This window comes from Meleagris gallopavo, chromosome 13, assembly GCF_905368555.1.
Source record: "Meleagris gallopavo chromosome 13, MGAL_WU_HG_1.1, whole genome shotgun sequence".
In the NCBI taxonomy this organism is placed as follows: Eukaryota; Metazoa; Chordata; class Aves; order Galliformes; family Phasianidae; genus Meleagris; species Meleagris gallopavo.
Window position 1 is genome coordinate 4,495,173 of NC_139416.1, and position 23,821 is coordinate 4,518,993.

Genomic DNA, 23,821 nt, shown 5'->3' on the forward strand with positions numbered 1-23,821 from the left:
ACCTCCCTGGGCAGCTGTTCCAGCACCTCACCACTCTCACGGTAAAGAACTTCCCCCTGATATCCAACCTAAATCTTCCCTCCCTCAACTTAAAACCATTTCCCCTTGTTCTACACTTTCAAAGAGTTGACTTTTAAGTCTCTCTCTTCTTCAGCAGTTGCCCCATACCCCCTCCCAAGCAAAGAGCACTGTCCATGGGGTTCTATCATTTTCCTTTCTTTTGGGTGGTATATATGGAACAATTAAGAGATGAACCATTCTAAGCTGCAGTTCTTGCAATATACTGATAATATTATTCATTCTTCTCCTTATTATTATCATCATGAATAAACATCTATTTCAGGGACACAGAATTAAGAAATAGACACTGGAAACCTAATTGAAATTAATATTGAAGCGTTACAAATAGATAAAAGAACAGGAAAAAAATTACCTTGGTTGTCTCCTTTATTTGTTACACTGATAAACGAGTGGCTGACAACTCCAGTAAAGTGTCAGTGCAGCTGTTTAAGCTGTGTAACAGTCACCTCAGAACGTAAATTTCGTTACTGTAGTCCATAAGTTAAAGCACGTTTACCTCAAGGCTTCAACCAAATATTACATCTATGTGGATGATAGCACAGAATATAAAAAGACAACTAGCTGTCCCAGTGCCATGCGATGATCACATCCAAGTCAGTTGGATTTGTGGATGCACAACAGATTTGAATTACCAGGATTCAGATCAGTTGTAGAGTCATTCCATACCGCTGTAGATCTTGCAAAGCCTCTACTGCCTATCCTATGGATCCAAAAGTTTCAGTTTTATTTCCAAAAACATAAAAACAGATCCAGCAAAAAAGCACCACTACCTGTGTTACTTTTCTATACTCCTGAGTGATCTTACCTGCCAACTTTTAGGTAACTTCAAAGCCAAACAAACAAGAAATCAAACCCTACCACCTAACAAACCAACATTTGACTTAATACTCTACAAAACAAGTCAGGTAAACACACAGGATGTTTCACAAAGTACTTATGGACAAGAACACAGATCTTTCTGATTTGAAGTGACTGGTCATCAGAGTTCAAAAACCCCAAACGAAGCCCTACAAATATATCGATCCACTGAAATCTCAGAACAACAAAGGCGGTCTTAGAACGTACATGTAGAAGTTATCCTCTACTGGTACGCCTGTTTTTACAATAGGAAAACTTCTGTTTAACAGGTCAAGAAGTTCAGATAGCTTCCATAACCGTCCCAAGTGGAATGCTGCAAAGCTTCTTTTCTGAAGGCCTCTTGAATTCCAAAGAAATACAACACTAACTGAAACGGCACTAATTTTCAGTCTTTCACTGCTGAACAGACATCAGTTCAAGCAGTCTCTCACAGTGCTAGAAGTTGATCAATAACAATATTGGAGCCAAGTGGAATAAGCTGTTTATTTTGCTTTATTCTGTAGGAAACTTGGTATTCTCTCATTTGGCTTATTTTTGCTTTATGTTTTAAGTACAAAGTAAAGGGACTCTCTGAAGGGATACTAAATGTAAATGTAAAGTACAACTAGGGATGTAATTAATAATTTGTTCTGTACTTTAGGACATATGCTTTTCTGAAGACAAAAATACTAAGATGTGTCTTTCCTGAACTCCTCAGATCTCAAAAGCAAGAAAACTTACCAAGCCTGTTCTCCCTTAGAAAAATATCAAAATAAGACTAATATGGCACTACTTCCTAACTTTTCTAATACTGAAAACAAAACCACAACATAAAATAGAAGCAAACAACAGGAAATCTCAATATGACTTAGCTGAAGATTAAGTGATAAATATTCAAATATTTATTATAAAAGTACATGAACAATCACTACCAAAACAGAAACACAGGCAAAACAAGTTGTCCTATTGCAAAATGATTTGGTATTCCATCTTTCTGCAGTGTGAGCACAGGGTCTCTGGAAAATCTAACACATAGTAACAAAACGTAGCAAGTAAAGCTTACTGTGGGCAACATTTTCTATTCCTGCTACTATGTGCTGAATTTTAAAAGAGCAACATAGATAAGAAGAGCAGAAAAATGCCAGTTTCACTACTGCGGACCACATCCATTCACAGCAGCTTTGCAGTCATCAGCAAGCTCGCTTCTACAGCTCCTCAATCTGAAGCATCCCTACAGCAACCAGAACCCGTGCCGCAGAGGCACAGTGTGAAACTTAAGATGGCAGTGCAGAGTAGCAGCCCATTCCTCCACTACCATCACCCAATGGGATGCTTCACAACTGGACACGTAAGACATCTTCATTGTACTTATAGTCAAGAATAACTTAGCTAAGTATAACATGACACGTAGCTAAGTTTGTCCACTACAACTTCATCATATCCCACTGGCTATCCCAAGGCAATACATTATTAATACCTTCACCTGGCTGGCCTGTTTGCCATGTTGCTCAGTCTAGACCAACAGGGAGATACACTGAACACCCTCCACAACTGACAGAATAAGGAATGCTTTTGCCCCTTATTAAGGCAGCTTTGATAATCACACCATCCTTTGACTACAGACTTAAAAGAAATATTTAGCTTTAAAACACGCAGCTCTCAGGTTACAGTTATGCACGCACATTAAACTTCAAGTGACAGCTGCTCAATTTTTATCTGGCTTGCTGCAAAAAAAGCAAGGCTGTACAACTACGTCAGACAAGTTGGTACATTTATGCCTCCAGCTTCCCTGCAATTTCTAAGCCATTGATTTACTTCAGATAAATTAGAAGAACAGACATCTCAGAAATGCCCCTTCCACTGCCATGAAGTAGACAGGTAGAGAAGATCTCAGTGGGGGAAATGAAACAAACTCCTTCTTTCTTAGGCCTCCAAGAATCCAAGACTGCTACAACCACTGTTGTAGCAACCAGCTGCAAAATCAAGCACTTGGACACCAAATCATCAAATACTCATTCTTTCATTTTATCCTCTGACAAAAGAAACCCTAAACTTCTCCAGCTAAAGCAGGAGCCTCCCCAGCTCCCTCTATTGCCTCAAAGCATCCCTGCACAACCAAGCCCAAGAACCACAGAAACCCCACTGGAATCCATGTTTCTTCAGAAGGTATTTGGTATGAGTGGCCAAAATACCCATCCTTCACACCTATTTTTATTCTAGCTTTAAATCCAAGTGTTGCAGTGCTCAACACGGCATTCAATTTTCTATTTTCCCTGTACTACAGGATTATTTTAAGCACAATACTCTCTAGTACTTAACTGTGATTGAAAGGGAAATTTTTGATGTACAAATTAAAATGCATTCATTTTGAAGGTTTAAGGAAATTGTATATTCACAGAAACTCAGGGTTTATCATCTTCCCTTTTTCAAAGAAGTTTAATATAGCACATTTATAATTTAGAGTAACATATCCTGAAAAGCCTCTAATTACTGTACTTCTGATTTCTCAAACCTGTTTCAATTCTATGTCTAACAAAAACAAAAGACTGCTGTAGTTAGCTTTCTAACCATCAACTTCACAAACTACTGCTTTCTACTTTTTTTTTTCTTTTGATGTGCTCAAACTCCCATCCTAAAAGAAAGATAAATCTGCAAGTTCAGTTGTCTGAAGTCAAGAAGAATTCACACGCTCAGATTTAAGTACAGAAACAAATCCAATATGATGGTCTAAAACATCAGCTTTTCACTGACATGAAGCAAGGCAGCCTCTAATGGGAAAGATTCTTTCAGAAACTGCCTGTCTGGAAGGGAACAAGCTCTGCAGTAATACAGCAGCTTACTTGAAGGCCTTATGAGTCACAAGAGGAAGCTAGCTAAGCATTTGCATTTTTCCAAAACTGCAAGAATGATCAAAAGCAAAGTGAAGGACTGAACAAAAACCTTAGCTTGTTTTTGCTTGGATACCCAGAGAACCAGTGGTCTTCTGTGATCAGAAACCAGTTATAAATTCCATCCATAATCAGAAACAGGGAAAAATTAATACTTGAAATTAAATATGCTCCATTCATAATACAGGACATGAGAAAGAGATGCTGCACACAGAACATACTGAACGCCTTAAGTTCTACTCTCTACCAAAAATTTTATCCCTTTTTAAGCATAATTTTTACAACAGCTCAGAAAAGCTATCACTAACCTACTGGAACTGTTCCCATCTTCAGCTCAGTATACAAATGCTATGCAGTGAGACTGTATCCAGCAGATGCAGGCTGGTTATTCAACAGCCTAACTTACAGGTGCACCAGATACGAGAACAGCATCCCCAGCCCATCCATCCAACAGAACAGCAGTACTGGCTCATCATATCTGAGTGCCCTCATCCTCCAGACAGCACAGTAATAGTATCCATGCCAATGACCTGATACTCAAACAGACACCAGCCACGATGCACACTGTGAAACAAACACCATGAAAACTCAAGACAATATTGCTCGATCATTACAGCTACCTGCACTTGACTATATACATTATAGATCACCCCCCATTGGCACGTATAAAACTTCCTCACATAAAAAACTGCAAAGAGAAGCAGGTAGAAAGCTGCATAGACTCAAAAGGGTTGAACGTGTGAGACAGCTGTTATGCAACCGATTCACTGCACACCCAGCCTTTTACACAACACAGGTACTACTCAGATTTACAGCCTTGAGTTTCTATACTACTTCAGAAGTATTCAGATTTTGGCCACTGTTTACTTATCCAAAGTATTAAATCAAGATATTTTGTTTACTTTTACATTACTATTTTTTAAAATACAAGAGACAGAACCCTTAAAAAAAAGTTGAGTTTAATGTAAAATTACCAAGATTTTGCTGCAAAATCCTGCAGAAGAATGTTAGCTCACATCATAAACTGCCATCATGTTTCTGCACTTTTTATCCGCATGAAGCTCACTACTGTCACAATTTCCTCATACTCTCCACCAAACTCTCAAGCTTCTCTTCTGCCCCACAGACTGAAGCCTGCAAGCCCTTCAGCCACAGCAGCCAGGATGGGCTGCAAGATGCTGAGCCATCTGTGAGCCGGCTTGGTGCACCCTGCTCCTTCCAGGCAGCTGCTTCATCACAGGGGAGGAAAGCTATGGGCAAACAGGCAAGAACAGTGCACAACTAGCACCGACCTGCCCACCTCTGGGCTCTGCACCTCCCTGCAATTACCCACAGAAAGCAAAAAGGCAAGCTGGGCCAGGTCAGAGAAACGACAACAGATTCAACCGAACACAGACACAGGTTGTCTTCTATAACTTCTTTTGGCAGCATGATTTATCAACTTCCATTCCAATTTTGGTCACAGAGCACAACTGTAAATTTCACTTGTGAAATTGTGAAGTGAAGCAGCTTATTCAAAGTATGAATGCTGCTGGAACAGAGCGCTGTGACTGGCTGCAGCCTTGGGCAATGCCAGCCAATGATTCTATGATATAAGCACTCTTCATAAAAAAAATAAAAACTAAAAAGTTAAAAACCAGCACATATTTTCACTGTTGATGGCAAAACAATGAAGTGCTACAAAAAGAAGACAACAGATGTGAAAGAGCTATGATTCCATATTAATAGGAAGATATTAACTATCTTTAAATCAAAATGAGCTATGTATTCAGAAAGACTTGCAAGCAAGATCTTCTTATTTACTTTTGTTCACTAAAAGCAAATAAGTGTAGAAGTTCAATCAACCTGTGAACACAGCAGTTTTTTTTTTTTATAAGTCTTCAATGTCACTAACTGCAGCATAACAAATATCAGCACACAGTGCACATTAAAAGATACCAACATAAAAATAAATCACTTTTCCCAATTTAACAGCTAGGATGTCAAGTATTATCATTAAAACCAGTGTTGACTGCACAGCATATTTCCATTTAAATCAGAGGGGGGCAGACATCTGCCACTGCAATTCAAACAAACCTACATATCTGCCCCATCAGCTCCAAGGAATTGCTTTGACGGCTTCCTATGCCAGGGTGCAACCTCCAGTGCCAAAGTGGGCTCCCCAGCATAAATTAAGCCTAAAGAAACACTTCTATTGAACAGTTTTCAGAATTACCCCGATCAACACCCACTCCCTCGATAGAGGAGGGAAACCACATGCCCACACAAAAAGCTTTTATTAAAAAGGCACTGGTTTGAAAACAGAGCTCACAAGTCACAGGATACTACTGGGGACCAGCAGGATTCAATTTCAGGCAAAGGAAAAAACCCACAAGGGAAAAACCAAACTGTCTTTTTTCCCAGAAACCTACTGAAAAAGCTCTAGGCTAAGAACGCTGCATCCAAGAACTTCACTGGGATAGCCACAGAAAACAGCAGGGAGCATGAGCTTCTGGTAGGGATCAATAGATAAAAGCAAGATTTAAGACAGCTCACCAGAAGCAAGCATAGCAGTAATTTTCTATCTCAGCAGAACCTGGCTTTCAGCACAAAAGACAGGACTAAAGCAAGATCAAGACAAATGATTTTCATACCAAAGGCAGCAGGAACCACTACCACCAGACAGCAATCTGGCACCCTGGCCACTGACAGCACTGCACGGCAGGAGCACATCTCTGGGCCTCTTGCCCCACCTGAGCATGGGTCACTCACCTGTTCTGAGAACCTCTCAGTCAGTCAAAGCCTACTCACACATGCAGTTAAGGTGTGCTAAGCCAAAAAAAAAGAGCAGCCTGGCCCCATTAAACATCTCTTGTAGAGGACCAGGACACGATCACATTTCCTAATGCAATATGACTATAGGTGAAAGAATGCTCCATAGGATGATATAAGTTAAGAGCCACACACAGAAAACTCAAAATAAATTTGGCTTATCTTTTTTTTTCAATTGCTCTTTCAATGAAAAGTTCTGACTTCAGCACTGCTTCAAGTAAAACAAACTTTAAGAAACATTTTTGCTAAGCTCATACATTTAAAACTTCTCTCTACTGAATTCCACCAACAAAGATGAGATGCCAAGGTGCCTTTCCCTGTCCTTGTATGCATATCCGTGCCATAAGATGATGTTGCAGCCACGCCACTTAGATTTGTGGGCAGATGTTCTTTGCAATGGCTGCCACTGGCATGATATGAAAAACCACATCAAAAGCCATTTAAAACAGGGAAGGTGGGGGAAAGAATAAGAGAGCACACTCATGTATGTCTAGAAATCACCTTCTAATTCCAACATGCTTTTCATCACAAACCAAAATCCCCAAAGGAAGAGATGATGTAACACCTGACTGAACATGACCAGGGCTGTCAGGCATCAACAACCCCTTCCTCAACGACAGCTTCAACAGAACAGGTATTTCTCCAGTCTGAACACATAGAAGTTACTATTAGAAATGCACCATCACAGATGTAATAGAATCAGGACGGCATAACTTAAAATCAGTGGTCCCAAAGTCTAACTATTTCAGAATAATTACAACAATACATTGAGGCCACAGAAAAGTTGGCACTTTCACGGTGTTTTTCTCACTTGCAATGTAGCTCGTAACAGACCAGATGTTAAAATCACGCTTCAATTTCACAGCTCTAAGTATTATTAAAATATTCAGCACTGTAATGCCTTAGGACTCCAGAAGCAGCTTTAATAACTTAAATTTTGGAGAGCTTCCCCGGATCTGTGTGCACAGGGCTCCACTCAGTGTTTAAGCAATCCCTGATGCTGCTCCTGCAAGTACACTTGTACTGCAACCACAGCATGCCAACCTACAGCTTGCTGCTGCTACAACCTGGGAGCAAGGCCTTTCCAATCCCTATTTTAAGAAAACAAGGAGATTAAAGACTTTGTTTTCTCTTTCTGAAACAATGTTTCATACTGTAATAAAAGCAAACAAATGTTCAGAACAAAAATATTTGAGATGTTTTCTTTAACAGAAAAACCAGCTCCTCTTTTCTTTCTAACACACAAACTACAATTATGCCATGATTATTTCCTAAAGTAGGACTTCCTATCAACCTATAAAGCTAGTTCTGGTTTGTTATTCAGCGTGCTACTGAGTAGCATCACGTGCACACATACAATATGCTACCAACACTGAAATTACCTTCAACTACAGACCGACTCCTGAACAGCAGTGCGCCCAAGTGGGAACACTTTCCTAAGATACAAATGGAAGTGCCTTCACACTAAGACACAGAGGGCAAAAAAAGACATGGTAAGTGCAAGCACGAGCTAAATAACCCACGCAAAAGAAAGCCTGCCACACTCACAAAATAAAAATAAATACAAATTATACTGTGTTCAAAAATATAAGGCTTGTCAAGTGCTCCTAGTCTGAAGCTACACTCCTAGATTCATTTATCAAAATTATTCAAATCAACAGATAACTTCTCAGCTCCTTCACCCAAGAAATCGACTCACTTGTATTTATCATCCTTAAGAGCTGCCAAATTCAATCCACTCTCGAGAGTCTTTGAAATCCATGCAGCCAGAGGCTCGTGCAAATTTTGTACCTTGAGGATCTAGCGAGACAACAACACCCCTCAGCCATAGAAGGCATCTGGGTGGACAAAGCACTGGAAACTGTTCTGATCTATGTGTTTGGCATTAACATTACAGCCTATTACAGCCATTACATTTACAAAAAGAAATTGTAAAACATGAGCGCACAAAACACACTGACATCTGAAGGAAAGCCACATCAATTCCAAATGTACTTGAGATTCTTTGCCTTCAAAACCACAGTACTCATAAACTCACTTAAAAGTTCTGCTTCCATTTCCCAAACACTCAATGGAACATTACTTTTCTACAAACTGTCTCAAGACGAAATGCAATTCTGGAAGTTGTGGAGGCAATGGTGTGTCTGAAGCCATTAAAAAAACAACTCAGATTTGAGATAACAGCACTGGACAGATCAGTACTCCCCACTGGTACCAATGGAAAGTCCCACCATGAGCCCACTTACACCCACTTGGCATTTGTGACTACAGCATACAATGACTTTGCCTGTACTGCCAAAAAACATGCTTCCCATTTCAGCACTCCTTCCCTCCCTACCACTGCTTCCATAATACACAATCTTGTACACGAAGCACTAAAATGAATCAGGAACTTTTACCCCTTAGGCCTGGCTAAAATAAAGGCAAAAAATTCCCCAGCACCTCAATCAGTATTGCAGTTCAGTTATATCATAGGAGATGCATTAACACATGGCAGAAGAACAGGAGCTTTTTCTCCTTTATACTTTCTCCTTTATACTTTCACCATATACTGAACAGCCTCTTCAACAGTTCCTCATACAGATTGCTGTCTTCTGGAAACAACTGAAGACAAGTTTTTCCATTCTTGCTCTGTAATTAGGTACAACTTCCAGACTCTGAGTTTGCATCGTTACTCTGCTTCACAGTCTTCAATGTTAACAAGACATCTATTTGTAAACAGTAAGTATTCAGATATTCATACTTATTCTACGTTATCAATTTAAGTAACTTTCTTTTACCTATTTTTGTCAGCCAGTCTCACCTCAAGATCTGCAGGGTTACTGTTGTACGTTGATCCATCTGTTAACTGCCTTTTACAGAAAGCTTTCTCTTTTGGCACATTTTGAAGACAATTACTGCAGTCATCTGATGAGCATGCAATTAGCACAGGAAAAAATGATATTCTTAAATTGTAACAATCATTACAACAGCAAGAATTTCTTTTTCAAGAGGAAGTACACAGAAAGAATCAGACAGCCTGTGTATCTGACAACTGCAGAAGGTTCAGAGAGACTTAAGCGAAGCGCTACTAATAACTAAAAGGATCCCAAGCCAAGAAGAATGATTAAACACTCATAACTGACAAACTCATAAGGTCTTCAAAATAGTAATGTGAATACCCTGGTGATTTTCCCTATTTTTAAAATTCCATCAATTTCCTTATTATAGAGCCACAATTCCTAAGGCAGGTGAAAAACGTCTAAATTACAAATAGTAACAAATATTCATCAGCAAACGTGTTACAAACTAATCTCATGATTACATATTTCCTTTCCTCCATCCCATGCAATTTCTCATTTTAAGATGAGAAAATGTAAGAAACGCTCCTCTAGAACTTGGATAAAATATATACAAAATAAAATGATTCATACATGCTCATTTATAAAGCTAGCAAAAAAATCACCAACTTCAGTGATGAATACACCATTGGCAAAAAGCCACAGATTGGTAATGAAAGCATACATTGGTAATGAATTCCATACAGTTCCAGTTGGAAAGACTGCTTGCCTTGCACTGCTCAGCTCAGAGGTAACTGCAGACACTTGACACAGCTTTGCCACTTTCACTTCCTCCTATGTGTGTGGGCATCGTGGAAAAGAGTAAGAGCAAAAAGCAGAAAAAGATGGCAAAAACAAAGTCAGGGATTACTTGGGTTACTTTTCCAGGCATGATAAACTTCTGTTAGGTGCTGGGAGATGACAACTGAATTCTGCTGCCTCACTGTGGCAGAGACAACTCATTAAGCTACTCCAGCTGCAAGGAAGGTCAAAACTGCAGACAGATATGAACTCATAGGATATGACTCCTAGAAATGTTTGAAAGGCAAGTTCAAACAGAGATTTAAATTTGTTAACATGACAAAGCCCTCCATAAAACTAACCATAATTAAGGAACAAGTATAGTACAGATCCAATGATACGAGATAGGCTCAATAGCATTTCAGAAAGAGATGAGGGTCAGGGCTCTTTTTTAGAGGAGGAAAGGACTTTATTTAACATTTTTGAAAACATTTCAAGATTAAAAGACACCCCACCAAATACAAATGCTGTCACTGCAACAGATGTCTGGATTTCAGTTTCCAAATAATGCAAAGTAGGAAAGATTTTGAGACACAGATTTTATTATGCTTAGTCCAACTGAAAACTGTCATCCACTGCTTCACAAGCAGTGAAAATAACAGTGTCATAATTTTACCATCTTGTTTTGCAGAACGCTTAGAAACCATGCACAGAAAAGCTATTCCTTCTGCAAAGAAAAGCAATATGGTCCAATCACTAAGTATTTGAAAATGTTTCCCATTACTAAATAGAATATAAGACATACACTCTGAAAAATACTGTATCCTTAATTTCTGTGTAACCTCTATCACAGCACCTATCAACTAACTGCAGTGCTGGGCCTACCATAACTGCCTGAGAAACACATCACTGCCTTCCACGTATGTTTTCCATAAAAAAAGACACAGTCTGAGATTTTGCATACAAGTACAACAGCAACGAACAGCAGAACAAGAGGCCCATAAATGAAATGATCTAAGGGATACCTGTATAAAGTTCAGAGGTGACATAAAAAGGAGGCACTCGCCAACAGCCAGAGGTGCCAGGCTGAGATGTGCTGCAGGACACAAACTTGGCCATGACAGGAAGCTGCTGCCAGAGCTCCCTGATGGATAAGGTGAGGCTTACCTTCCACTTCCATACACTCATATATGCTCTGAAGTACAGAGATGCCAATGTTTCTTTCTAAGTTTTCAACAAGGGCAACACAAGTTCTCTTCTAAAACAGTGTCATCTGTTGCTCTGAAACACGCAGCAGGAAAGCATGAAGTTGCAAGTGAAAAAACACTTTCAGGTTTCAAATCAATGTTAAAAGAAACGAGAAGTCAGATGCGGGATGCTGGAGGTCATGAACACACTGAAATATCAAGTTAGGTGTCAAACATTTAATCACAATTAAAAGGAAAAAAAGATTCTCTAATAAAAAAGTTGAGACTACCACCTTGTGCTATAGCACTTAAAGTTATCAATGGAATATTATTTGCTAGCTCAATCTCAACTATTCTGCTTTCGTTTATGTAACTAGAGCAGATTAAAAAGCTTATTACAAAATAACAGTCAGTGAGATGGTTGCAGAGTTTTCTCAGGTCAATTTGTGCCCTGTTCCAACTTCCTTTCACTTCTAAACTGAACACTGAGGCCTGTAGTTCTGCCACCTTCTTTAAACTTATGAAAAACAAATAGACTATTTGCAAAACAGTTTCAAGTGGAGGTAAAAAGAACAGAAGCTTTATATTAGCCGAGGGTAGGACTACATGAATCTCCTGTGTATTTCTCCACTTCACTTTGTTCTCATAATCAAACTATGATGAAAAATGCATGATGTAAAATTAAGAGCAACAATATATTTACAATTATAATCTAATTACAGCAGGCATAGAAAGTGTAGCAGCAGCATAAGATATTCTAGATTGCTTCTAATTGTGCACCATTACACTGAGCTATTAGTTTTGAAATTAATTTGTATTGAAAGAATAGCTTTATAAGTTGAACTGTGATAAACGTGCTTCCTTTCAAATAGCAGAACAGAAAATACTCAATTTTGTCTCAATTTTTAATAATCTCAGTCTAACTGCATTTGAAGTTCTTTGGTTGAATAACATTGGGTCCATTCTGGTTGTTACAGTTAATTAACTATTTCATACAGTAAAGGTTTTTGTCCAAAAAAGCTCCATCATTACCAAAGTAAAACTGATGAAAACAAATCTCCTAGTAATTGTTTCCTCTATGGGTAGAAGATCCAGTACAAAGCATTGCTAAATGCTAAATATTTCTGTACTTTTACCTACAAATACTAAAAAAAAAAAAAAAAAAAAAAAAAAAAAAAAAAAAATCAAAATTGCATCCTGCCTAACTCCTGACCTAAACACAACCAGCTTCACTAAGATCCATGTTCCCCCATACACCACTTTTTCCCCTCTCTAGTTTAACTATGCACATTTGTAAGAAAAAAAAAAAAAAAAAGCTGAAAGAAAATGATCTCGAACTTAAAATTCTACAAAGTTATCAAAGAAGCAACAGAAGACAAAAGACACCTGAAACATATAGCATCAGTAGCTGTTACACTTCTCTATTACTAATTCACATGATGCAGACTGCAGGTTTAAAGAGGCTTCTATATTGTTTACTTCTCTCCTCCCTACACTGATGCACGCCTAGAGATTGTCTGACAGCTACTGCTGCATGACCAGTTCCTGAAGGAAACGTTGAACATATGTTCTATTAGATAAACTTAAGGTCAGAATCCAATTCATACAACTTAGTGCATAACAAACAGTAATAAAGAACAACTGAGCAACTTTTATAACTGTTTTCTGTTGGTTTCATTTCAAAGTTCCAGGAAAAAGTAAAAGGGAAAGTGAAGGGACAAAGTCAAGTCTTTAAATTCTGTCGAATTGCTTTGTTCTCCTAATGCTACAAGAAACAAAGCAACATCCCCAGAATACCTAAACACTCTTTACAGGCCTCAGAGCTCTATTCCTAGTTACCAAACAATGCACTGAACCCATATCAGTGAGGCTGATGCAGGCTTGAAACTGTTCTGCTGCGTGCAACAAAAGAGCTGTAGCACCAAAAGGTTTAACTGGACTCATTTTTCACCACCTGCCTTGTATCCTGCATGCTGCTCACAAACAGCCCCAATGCATTTCTCACCACCCTCACTTCTCCAGGACTCCACATCCCACCCACCCCACACTCCCACGTGCCACAGCACCACGGCTGATGAGCCCAGCTCCGTGGCAGGGATGTTGGGCACTGCCATCCTTGCAGCATCATCTAGATCCCATCACACTGCTCTCTGCCAGATACCACTGGCACGAGGACACCCTACTACATCATTCAGTGTATGCATATTTTATTAATAACATGCTAGCATAACACTAACAAAAGCTTCACTAGTAGAAACTGAAAGTTACCTGCTCCCTGAACATCAGCAGGAACTGTGCTGAAGCAGCAGCCTACTGAATCAGAGATAAATGCATTGAGCCCTCTTCTTTCCAACAGAGCAAAACAACCCAAAAACACCAGCCTACATTTCTATTTATTACTGTGTACACAATTCCAAAACACGAGGTGACAAAGATGGAGATGAGAGTCAGTACATTAAAAGAAATGATTGTAATGTTTGTATTTCAACCAATTGGAACTACTTGAAAATTCACTTCTTTCTCATGACAGAAAGCTTTCAAAAAATAAATCAATAAAACTGTGAATTAAATACTCAAGTCACTGAAGCACTGCTTTTCTAAACTCTTCAATGCTCATACAATCTTAATTTCCTTCAGATAACATGCAAAGCATCAGCTCCACAGTTCATTTCTTTTGTACCCTATTAAAACAAAACACGGCAAGTTTTAAGCATTCATGTCCTCCATGCAGTAGATGTGGATGCTATGGAAGAACTGGAGATTTTTTTAGTCAGAAGTAAAAACAAACAAACAAACAAAAAACCCAAAAAACAAAAAACAAACAAACAAACAAACAAACAAAAAAACCCCACACAAAATAGGCATAGCTTTTTCTATTACTACTAATCACATGAAAGCAAACAAAAAGCTTTTTTAGTTAATGAGCATGAGCACCAAGTTACCAAGCAAAGGACCAACAGAACAGTATAACTGTACAACCCTTGCAGGAAATCAGCCACACCAGTACATCTTAGTAAAGCTATTAAAAATGTTTTGCTATGAGTACTTTAAAATACAGTAAATCATAGTATTTGCACCAGAAGTATAAAACATTTTTCCCTGCTGTACTTCAGAAAAGTAAGTAGGACTGGCTTCATCTTCTCTGAATAAGTATCTCAGGTCACACAAATCTTGTTTTCTACAACAGCAGGAAAACAACAGAAGAGAAAGCAGGTTTGCAACAGCTTTCTCCTAGACTAGCAGTTCCTCGGAGCCGATTAGCACCAGAAGCTCTGAGATTTCATTACTCCGCTTTGGTACAAGCTCCAATATGAGATCAGTCAAACCAGACAGGTCAAACTCCCATGCTCCAAACCCCTACATACCTGTCCTTGGAAAGTTACACGACTTCTGTCTTGCAGATGCTGACTTGAAACTGAAGAATGCCAGGGATGGATCTGAGTTTGAGACTGTGCCCGACCAATATCAGATGACTGTGTTGCTGGATGCGGGGTTATGTGGTCTTCTAGGTCATGCTCTAAAACATGGCTTGTGCTATCCTGAACAAACGCAGAATCATCAAACTGTGGTAGAAGATCTTCCTGAAGGAGGTCATCTGGGTCAAGTCCTGTAAATGGTTCATTTGGAGCGTCAACTTGATGAAGTAAGTTATCATCCAAAGATGTAAAACCGTTGCTCTCAATAGGGTCAGTGAAATGGCTTATCTGAGAAGCAGACCCAGCAGAAGCTGGAAAACTAATACTCACAGGAGAGAGTTTTGAACTACTAAAGTTGCCCTGAGGATGCGAAGAATGCAACATTTGAAAACTATTTGAATTCAAAGGTGTATTAGCACTTAACATGTGCTCAGATGCGTCTTGCTTGGTCCCCGTTTGAGATGTAAAGGCATCGCTTCCAGTGAAATCAGAGATTGGATGTGTCTGCTGGCTACTAGAAAGAGCTGTGGTAGACTGAAGAAGGCTGGTAGGAGAAATGTGGTTATTAGAGTAAGAATAAGGAGATGAAAATTGTTGGCTATTATTGACAGAACATGGAGTAATCGTTGGGGACTGTCCACCAAAAGTTCCTTCTTGATTCCCACAAAAATGTAACGAAGCACTTGCAGTTTGAGAAAACGGCTGAACAGACAGAGGCTGCTGTGAAGTTGAAGGATTAGAAACTGAAGGTGGGTGATTAACACTGACTCTGTGAGAAGTAGATACGTTAACTTCCAAGAAGTCTTTTGGCTGACTCAGAGCATCTTGCCCCGTGTTGCTCCTGCTTTGTTGCGATCGTAGCGAGGCACACTGATGCTGTGGTTCATTAGCCTGAAATAAGGCAAAGTCATGGTGTGCTACAAAGCTTTTGTTTTGCTGCATAGACTGAGAATGTCCTTGGTGAAAGGGGGACCCATTTTGATTTGAAACAGTTGTGGCAGTTTGATGACCCCACATAGGACTACCATCGGCCACATCTGGAAACATCCCATTGGTCTGGTTTTGCGGATGAATTGGTGAACAATTGAACTGAGAGTGTGGTGATAAGACGTTGTCTGTTGAGCTATTAAAAGACTGATTCACTTGGTGAAGTTTCAGGGAATCGTACTGATTCAGCTGTTCAAAGTCACTCAACTTTTGTTGATTCGGAGCATCCTGCACATGATTCAATGAGTCTATGTGCAAAGGTTCAAATTCTGCACCTAAATTTAATTCATCAACAAGTGAAACAGGTCCAGGTTGAACAAAGGCATCATCTGACAAACCTTCTAAGGTCTCGCTAAAAAGATTGGCATCATCAAAAAAATCCATCATAGGATCAGTCATCTTGATAGGTCTGTACTGCTATTTCTCTCAACTCCAAATGGAGTCAGTTTTGGCTCTCTGCAGTAAACAGAAACAAATTACATCCAGCAGTCACCACCTTATCCAAGGCATGCCAGCAACCATTAGTGCTTCTGATGAAACGCTCGTCTTGAAGTGTTTAAAACATCCTATGGGAGAGTAAAAAAAAAGAAAAAGAAAAGAAAAAGGGCAATTACACATAATTGCTTTGCATTTGAACACTCTCCTCATGTTGCCTCTCCTTAAAATACCAAATGGATTTTCGATATTTCATTTATAATAATTTGGTAATTTAGTTAAAGCAAATCTATTATGAGTTATCCTTACTGTTAGTTGATGCCCTCTACTGCTCTTTCAGTTTTTATTCATTACATATTGAGTGTAACTTGTGATGTTTTAAATACACTAGTTCCATTTTTATCTCCCAGTTTGCTCTGTTATCTTCACACAATTTCAGACTCTCCTTTGCCACTTTCACTAAAGCTACCAAATTGCAACAGGCTCGTGTTTTTCAGTAAACACTAAATAAAATTCATTTTTCACTCACATATCATTCTTAAGCAGCTGTAGAAACAAATCATAGTATACAAAATGTACATAATTTTCTATGCTCCAACAAGAAACCTGAGAGGAAGTAAAATACGCTTCCTAATAGTTACCCCAGCTTCAGCAGAAAAGCTGAGATACTCCATTTCTTCCAGTTCTTACATTAAATATTATTCTGAAACTGAACAGTATTTCATCTCACTTAAATAGGATTTTTTTCTGTATCTTATTTCAAGGAAAAGCAAGACGATGAGTACTGCAATTCAAAGATAAACATAGTTATAGAACTAATTTCAGCTCAGCAACACTTATTACTTAATTTTAAAGCATCAGTTGTTTTGTCTTTTCATTTATAATATCACTGATCACCAACCAATTAGAGTTTCCAATCAAGGATTTCAGAAAAAGAGAGCACAGAAGGAAGGTTATTTCCACTTTTCTTTTAAAACCCTGCACATTTATATTGTGATCAAAGCGAACAGGGAACAACTCTTATAATTTACCTCCCCAAATAAAAAGAAAACATCTAGAATAAACAAGCAGTCATTTTAAATGAGCATCTTCAAAGAATAATCATTTCTTTACCCTGTCCATACACTTATCTAATTACCATAAGAAAAAAAGAAATTAAAAAAAAGAAAGCCACACCTTTTAATTCCTAATGCAACTGCTAAAATTCACCTCTAATTCAACTGCAATTCCTTACTAATTAATACTCCAAGGAAAAAAAGTGAGCAAAATCCTCCAGAAATGGACGCCTCGGAAATCTGAAGTATTCTCCCTATGTATAAGATTCCTGTTGAACCTATTAAGTATAAAATAGTCTTTGACAAAGTGATGAAAATCCATCCAGCTTCTATTTTCAGCCCACTGAATGTGTTGCAACCATGGTCAAAATAAAACCTAACTTATGCTAATAAGTTAGGATGAGGTATATAAAACTTCTGGTCCGTGCAGAAAGAGAACAGATGGATCCTGTATCACACTGAACGACACCAAAATTAGGCACACCTATCAAAGTATGAATTAGTATGAGCATTAGGTACCAGATAATGTTTTATTACAAAGTTAAAAAAATAAATCACGCTACCAGCATGCTTTTTTTCCCCAATAAGAGAAGTACTTTTACCCCAGCTTTTTACTTCCACATCTCTAAAACGCATTGTATTTCTTCAGCCCAAAGAAAAGCATGCCTGGGAACTTCAACACTTTGGAGAAACTAGCCCTCCAAATTTACTTAGCAACTGCAATTTTTGTTTCTCTTTGCCGTACTTGAATTTGCAAACATTAAACACTTAGCTTGCAAACTGTAAAGGCAGATGAAAGCAAACTGTGGCACACTTCTGAACTAAACTAGCACATGAACATTATTTTTCTGACCCTAACTTAAAAATAATTCTACCTTCTCATATTCAAATTAATGTAAGAGAAATGTTCTGACATGGAAACATTTCTCACATGTTTCCTGCAAGCGCTTTTCTTCCCCCATCTTCAATCTCACTTAGAAAACGATGGTAGCTACAGCTATGCTTCAGCACTCTTCCACCCAGCCTTTCCCCTTCCCAAATAGATCTGTCACACTGATCTGATGTCTGGACACTCTTTTTTACCTTCTGCTGGCAGAAGAGCATTCTAGGAAATAGCTATTCTGAAAACTTTCATCTGTTGGGCTTAACAATTACAAGTATTATTGCCATTATAGACAGTATTTCAAAGTACCAGTCCCCAAACACCTCTCACTCAAGGTAAGCTCCTCTTGCAGTCACATTTTAATCAGAACAGGGAAACTAGTTTTGAACACTTACTTAACCAATGAAACTATGGTAAAAGAGGCAGAATGTAACAAAGCAAAACCTACCAACATTCCTAAAACTTGATTTGCCAGAACTAATTATTTCACATCAAAAAAACATCGTTATGGAAAATAACTTAAATCTCAAGCTTGATTTCTTTCTGTAAACTACCATTTAGATCTTAGTGCCCCACATAATCAGAGTTTGTTTTAGAACCTAAATGAACTGTACATTTAAGTTCTCTACAACTACTTTATACTGATTTAACATTAATCTTGATCCAGCTTAAAGTTGGTAAGATCCCTCTACAACATTTCTGTCTAAGAATTATTTCCTATTACTGGTCCAAACAAAACAGAAAATAATAGAGAACAAAATGAACATCACAATAGAGGTATGAAATGACAAAGCAATTAGAAGTCTATGGTCTTTCTGCATCAATTTAAGAAGTTACTGCCCCATCAGCATGAAGTTCTTCAACAATAATTACCAACTACAGGACATTTTCAGTTTTCCATGATGTTACACATGTTATTTCATTATTTTAAACATTGTGGAACCCAGAGACATCTAGCAATGTTTGCTACTGGTATTTAAGCATCTTTTGTATTTAGCTTCTCAATGCTGTATCAATCGTGATGATTTGGGGCAAAAACTGAACAACAGCTAATGGGAAACATCAACAGTATTACTCACACAAGCTGAAACATTTCAAGGTTCTTCATCTTCACATATTGTAAAGCATCTCTAGTTCAAACAGAAGTTTTTTCAAACTGCCAACTCTACAATTCAGTGTCTCAACCAAAGCGTGCTTTTTCACTTAAAAAGCTGAAATAACCAGCCATCTCAGAATGAAGCTAGGGACTAGTTAGTAGTAGAGACTAAAACTGAAGCCATAAAAGCACATCATAACAGAAAGCCAGATCACACGCAGAAGAAATAGAAGAGGTAAATACAGAGAGTCATCACTGGGCAAGAGTTTTACACTATATATATATATATACGTATATATATGTACAGACAGTGGTTTGGGTTTTTGGTTTTTTTTTTTTTTTTTTCAGAAAGCAATGCAACAAGGTACAGCAGATTTGCTTCCAAATGAGATCTGCCAAAGACTGAGTAAGCACTGTTTGCTAAATTCTATGTGGTATATAAGAGCATGACATGCTTGCGCCTTTTACCATTTGCCTATCTATTAGCAGGTGGAACACAGCATGAAGAGGTAGTCACTATAAAGTGTTAAAAAAATACTCAAAAATCCGATCACTTCTGAATAATATTCATAAATGATAGAAACATTACCTCCCCAACAATAAAAATAAATGGCATTCACACTATCATTATCTGTCAGATTTAATTATAACTAAAGCTTTTGCTGTGTTCAAAAGCAGAAGTAAATTAAATACAAGAGTTATTTCCCACTACTGCTCCAATATAAGTGATAGTCTCTTACAGTTCTAAAGATCAATGTGCAAAGTTAAAATTAAAATGCACAAAGGAAGTGCACAGTTGCCTCAAAATTCAAGCAATGTAGAAGATAAAAAAGAACATTTGGACATTCATTAGAGATGAACTGGTTTATTATCTAACTCAAAGTACTAAGCATTTGTGCCATAGTGCTGTGGCATCTATAGCTAAATAAGGATTGAAGAAATGTATTTCATCTCACTGCTATCACTAAAATTAAGAGAAAGCTTGATTAGGTAGACTGTTTGACTGAGAACACACCTAGTTATTATTATTATTTTTTAAGACATACGCACAACTCCCTTCTAATATCTCTCCTCCTTCCTTCTGAAGCAAGTAGCCCCTGGGAACAAATACTAAATGTTTAGAAGAAAAAAATGGTAATTGTGAAGGTCATTCATAGAAGTTCAAGTCAGCCAACATAAACAATATTTCACATGTAAATGAAATATATCTTTCAGTGCAATTAATACCAAACTTCTATCAGCACCAAAGACATCGACAGGCACTGTGTATGGGACAGCTTCTTTCTAGAAGAAGCTTTGCTGAAGAACAACAAAGCAAAACCACACCAAAGAGAAAGTGTATCACTGAATTTTCTATATACATTTGTAAGATATCTGAAAGTCACACAGCAAGTTCTGTGCCACAACCAGTTGTGCTTAAATAAAGGAAGTCTTGTGATTAGCTTGGGTCAAAAATAAAGAGTTAACACATGTATCTAACAATCCGTACTAAGTGTGCAATGAACCCGCAGGATCTAAGTGGATAACATTTCCTAAGCTAACATTTTACAAGAAATTTAAGAAAAAGGTTCAAGTAAAGATCAAAATAATCCTTACCCATGAATACAGAACACATCCCTTTAATGAAGAATTAAGAAGTTCAGAGATGCGCTTTAACTCCAGATGGGTACCTCATTATTAGAGACCTGAAAATGAGACATGATAAACCAATCACACAAATGCCATTCTTGAAATTACAATATTATGCAAATGTGCTACTCAGAACTCAATTATGTAATAGATACCATAAAAAAAAGAGCAGCAGAAATGATTTACAACCGGTAGTAGCCATGATGTTATAAATGTCTTATAAATAAAGAAGTGAAGTGCCTGTATTTTAGGGACAGTCCTGGGGAGAGAAACAAGCCCATGTGGCTCTGCAAGATTGAGAAGCATAGTCTCTCCAGATCACTGGAAGTTTAGAACAACTTTAGGACACAACAGAAAGACCAAACAAAAAGAATAAATCTAGGCTTTGTGCTAAGTTTTAAAGTTGTGTGTGCAGAAATCTCCACACATTTTGCTTTTTTGAAAAGCAAAAGCATAGTTTCTGCTATTACAGTGACAGATGTACTTCCTAATAGTAACTGACACCAGTTTCTAGGGGAGCATACTTGTTCAATAATTTTACCCCACTCCTCCCCTTGTCCATATGTAGATCTCACTGTTGCAAGATTCTCTTTTAATCCAAAATAGGCTTGAAAACATTGGATACTTTAATAGAAAAGGTTTGGTTAGAGGAAGGGGGATATGTAAATGCTCTTCAAACATGCATTTTCCTCTCCCCAAATAATAGTATCTTTGTGACAAACTCTTAAGCACCTTAGCTAGAATATTAATAGTTCAATCTTTAAACTTTATAAAAGATGATATATGTATCACTTCATCAGGAAACAGATTTTGATACATAGATTATTTAATCACATCTTTAAGACAGCATGGTAACATATGTCAAAGACACAAACTGCCTATGACAGCTATCAAAAACCTGCAATGTCCCAGTAGAAATTCTTGTTGAGTGTTATTTAGTACACTGATTACTACACTGAGCCTTCTTCTATTTTTCTATAACTTAAAGACTTATTCTAGGGTTGCAGAACTACATGGCCTCCTCTCTCTGTTAAAAGGAACACTTAAGAAGCAGGCTTTTTTCTTCCCCAAATTCATACACAATATGCACACACCCAGTAGGTGAAATTTTTGACAAAAATATTTTGATCTACATTTATCGTCTACACAATACAACAGCAATGGTATCAGAACAGGAAGAAAAATTGCTTCTTGTGGTTCTCTTACACTTCAACTTCATGTAACGTCACGCAGAGCTCTCATTACACAGAAGTCCTCTTCACATCGAGACATTAGCTATTTTGAACTTCATTCCAGTATGAATTACGCAGCATTTCAGTATCTATTTTTGATCCCTAAACTTCTGTTTAAAAATTTGTAGTTCAAATCTATAATAAGGGCCTTAGAATGTGTCAATCAATTGAATAGAAGCAACAAAATACATATTTTAAAAAAAAAAGAAAATTGAAAACTCACAAAGCAGGTAATTTCTCCTAGCTGTAAGAGTTCAGCAGGAAAAAACAGAAACCTAACTCAACTGAAATTACCATATAATACAAGCACTAGCTTACGATCTTTTCTATCTAAAACGTATTTGTCCTCTCTTAAGCAGATTCTCCAGAAAGCCTTAAAACAAAGATAGACATTTCTTACTCTTCAGGCCAGAGTTCATTTGCTTGAATAGCTCCCAGTATGGTGTCTGCTGCGGAGTTCTTTCAAGTTTGAAAAACCCTATGTTGGAAAGAAGAAAAAACGTAAATATACCATTCAGCAGAACTGCAATACATTACTCTAACAGTAATACATAATAAATATTTCAGACAGAGGAACAATCATTAATATTACAGTGAGCGCCAAGAAAAAAGCACACAGAAGGAACTTCAAGCTTTCATAAGATGCAAAGTAGGATCTATTTCCAAAGATTCTCAGCTAGGCTGCGCTGTATGCAAGCTTCTAATTACACAGATATACGTGTGTATGTATCTGTTACATGTCATATAGTAGAAAAAAAGAAAAAAAGTTCTGTAAAGTCTCCTCTGGAGCACAGTCTTAATTCTGCTCTAATTGGGAAAATTCACTGATACATGAGGAAGCTTACATTTTATTAAACAGAACCAAAAATAAAGTAACCCAGAACTAGACACATATATATCAAGCTATCTTAGAAGCTTTAAAAAAATTTATCTTCCACTGACCAACAATGTAGCTTTGCCATAAAATAATCAGAGGACAGCAGGTATTTTCCTATGTGCAGGTGGGTTTTCTTATGCTCCTGAAGGAACCCTAAAGCACTGCTATTACTCATGAAAAGTTTTGAACAAGAGTGATCTTTTTTCATTTTGGACACCAAAGTGCAGTCTCCTATACGCTTTAACAGAACAGGAAATAAACTATGCATTTTGATTCAAAACAACTATTTTAACTGCCATTTCTCTTTCTTAAAACACCATCTCAAGTTTAATAAAATGAGTTATCAAGTTTCACACAAAGTCCTTGTGTGCTTTTATATCTTCGGACTTTGGAAAATACTCTTAGTAAAACTTAAAAGCAAGAGTTTAATAAATTATTATTTTCAACTATCACCTTCACCTGTCTGACAAAGATTCTGGTGTGCAGAGCAGAACACATACGTGTTCCCGAGCTGCTTCAGTAGATCACGTCTCCACTCAGTTTTAACCCATCCTCCTGGCATTAGATGTTGCACAAAGGTGGCTGAGGTGTAGACACACATTTTCTCTTTTACGTTTTGTGGGCATTAATTCCGACAGTGATGCAATACTGAAGAAGGCAAGGAGAATAACTACAACAGCTTGTGAGCTAGGAAGAGAACTAAAATTCCAAGAATTTTCTTGTAAAAAGCACAAGGTTTATCCTTGAGACATTCTATTTTACTGAAAATAAATGTCAGGAAGTTCAAAGGTTCTGCCATAAGACTACCGAAGGAAACTATTTTAATAACTTATTCTGCTCTTTAAAC

General features: G+C 37.7%; 1 protein-coding gene across 7 annotated transcripts in view; it reads right to left on the reverse strand.

The window, feature by feature from the left end:
• CHD9 (chromodomain helicase DNA binding protein 9) overlaps positions 1 to 23,821 on the reverse strand; it is an 81,809-nt gene that overhangs the window by 52,379 nt on the left and 5,609 nt on the right. For all 7 annotated transcript variants that reach the window (XM_085235008.1, XM_085235005.1, XM_085235009.1 and 4 more), the window contains exons 2-4: positions 22,498 to 22,575; positions 20,833 to 20,921; positions 14,730 to 16,333 (exon numbers count right to left, since the gene is read on the reverse strand). In XM_085235008.1, coding sequence (XP_085091134.1) covers positions 14,730 to 16,166 — 1,437 coding nt within the window. In that variant the 5' untranslated portion in view covers positions 16,167 to 16,333; positions 20,833 to 20,921; positions 22,498 to 22,575. The remainder of the gene's footprint in view (positions 1 to 14,729; positions 16,334 to 20,832; positions 20,922 to 22,497; positions 22,576 to 23,821) is intronic.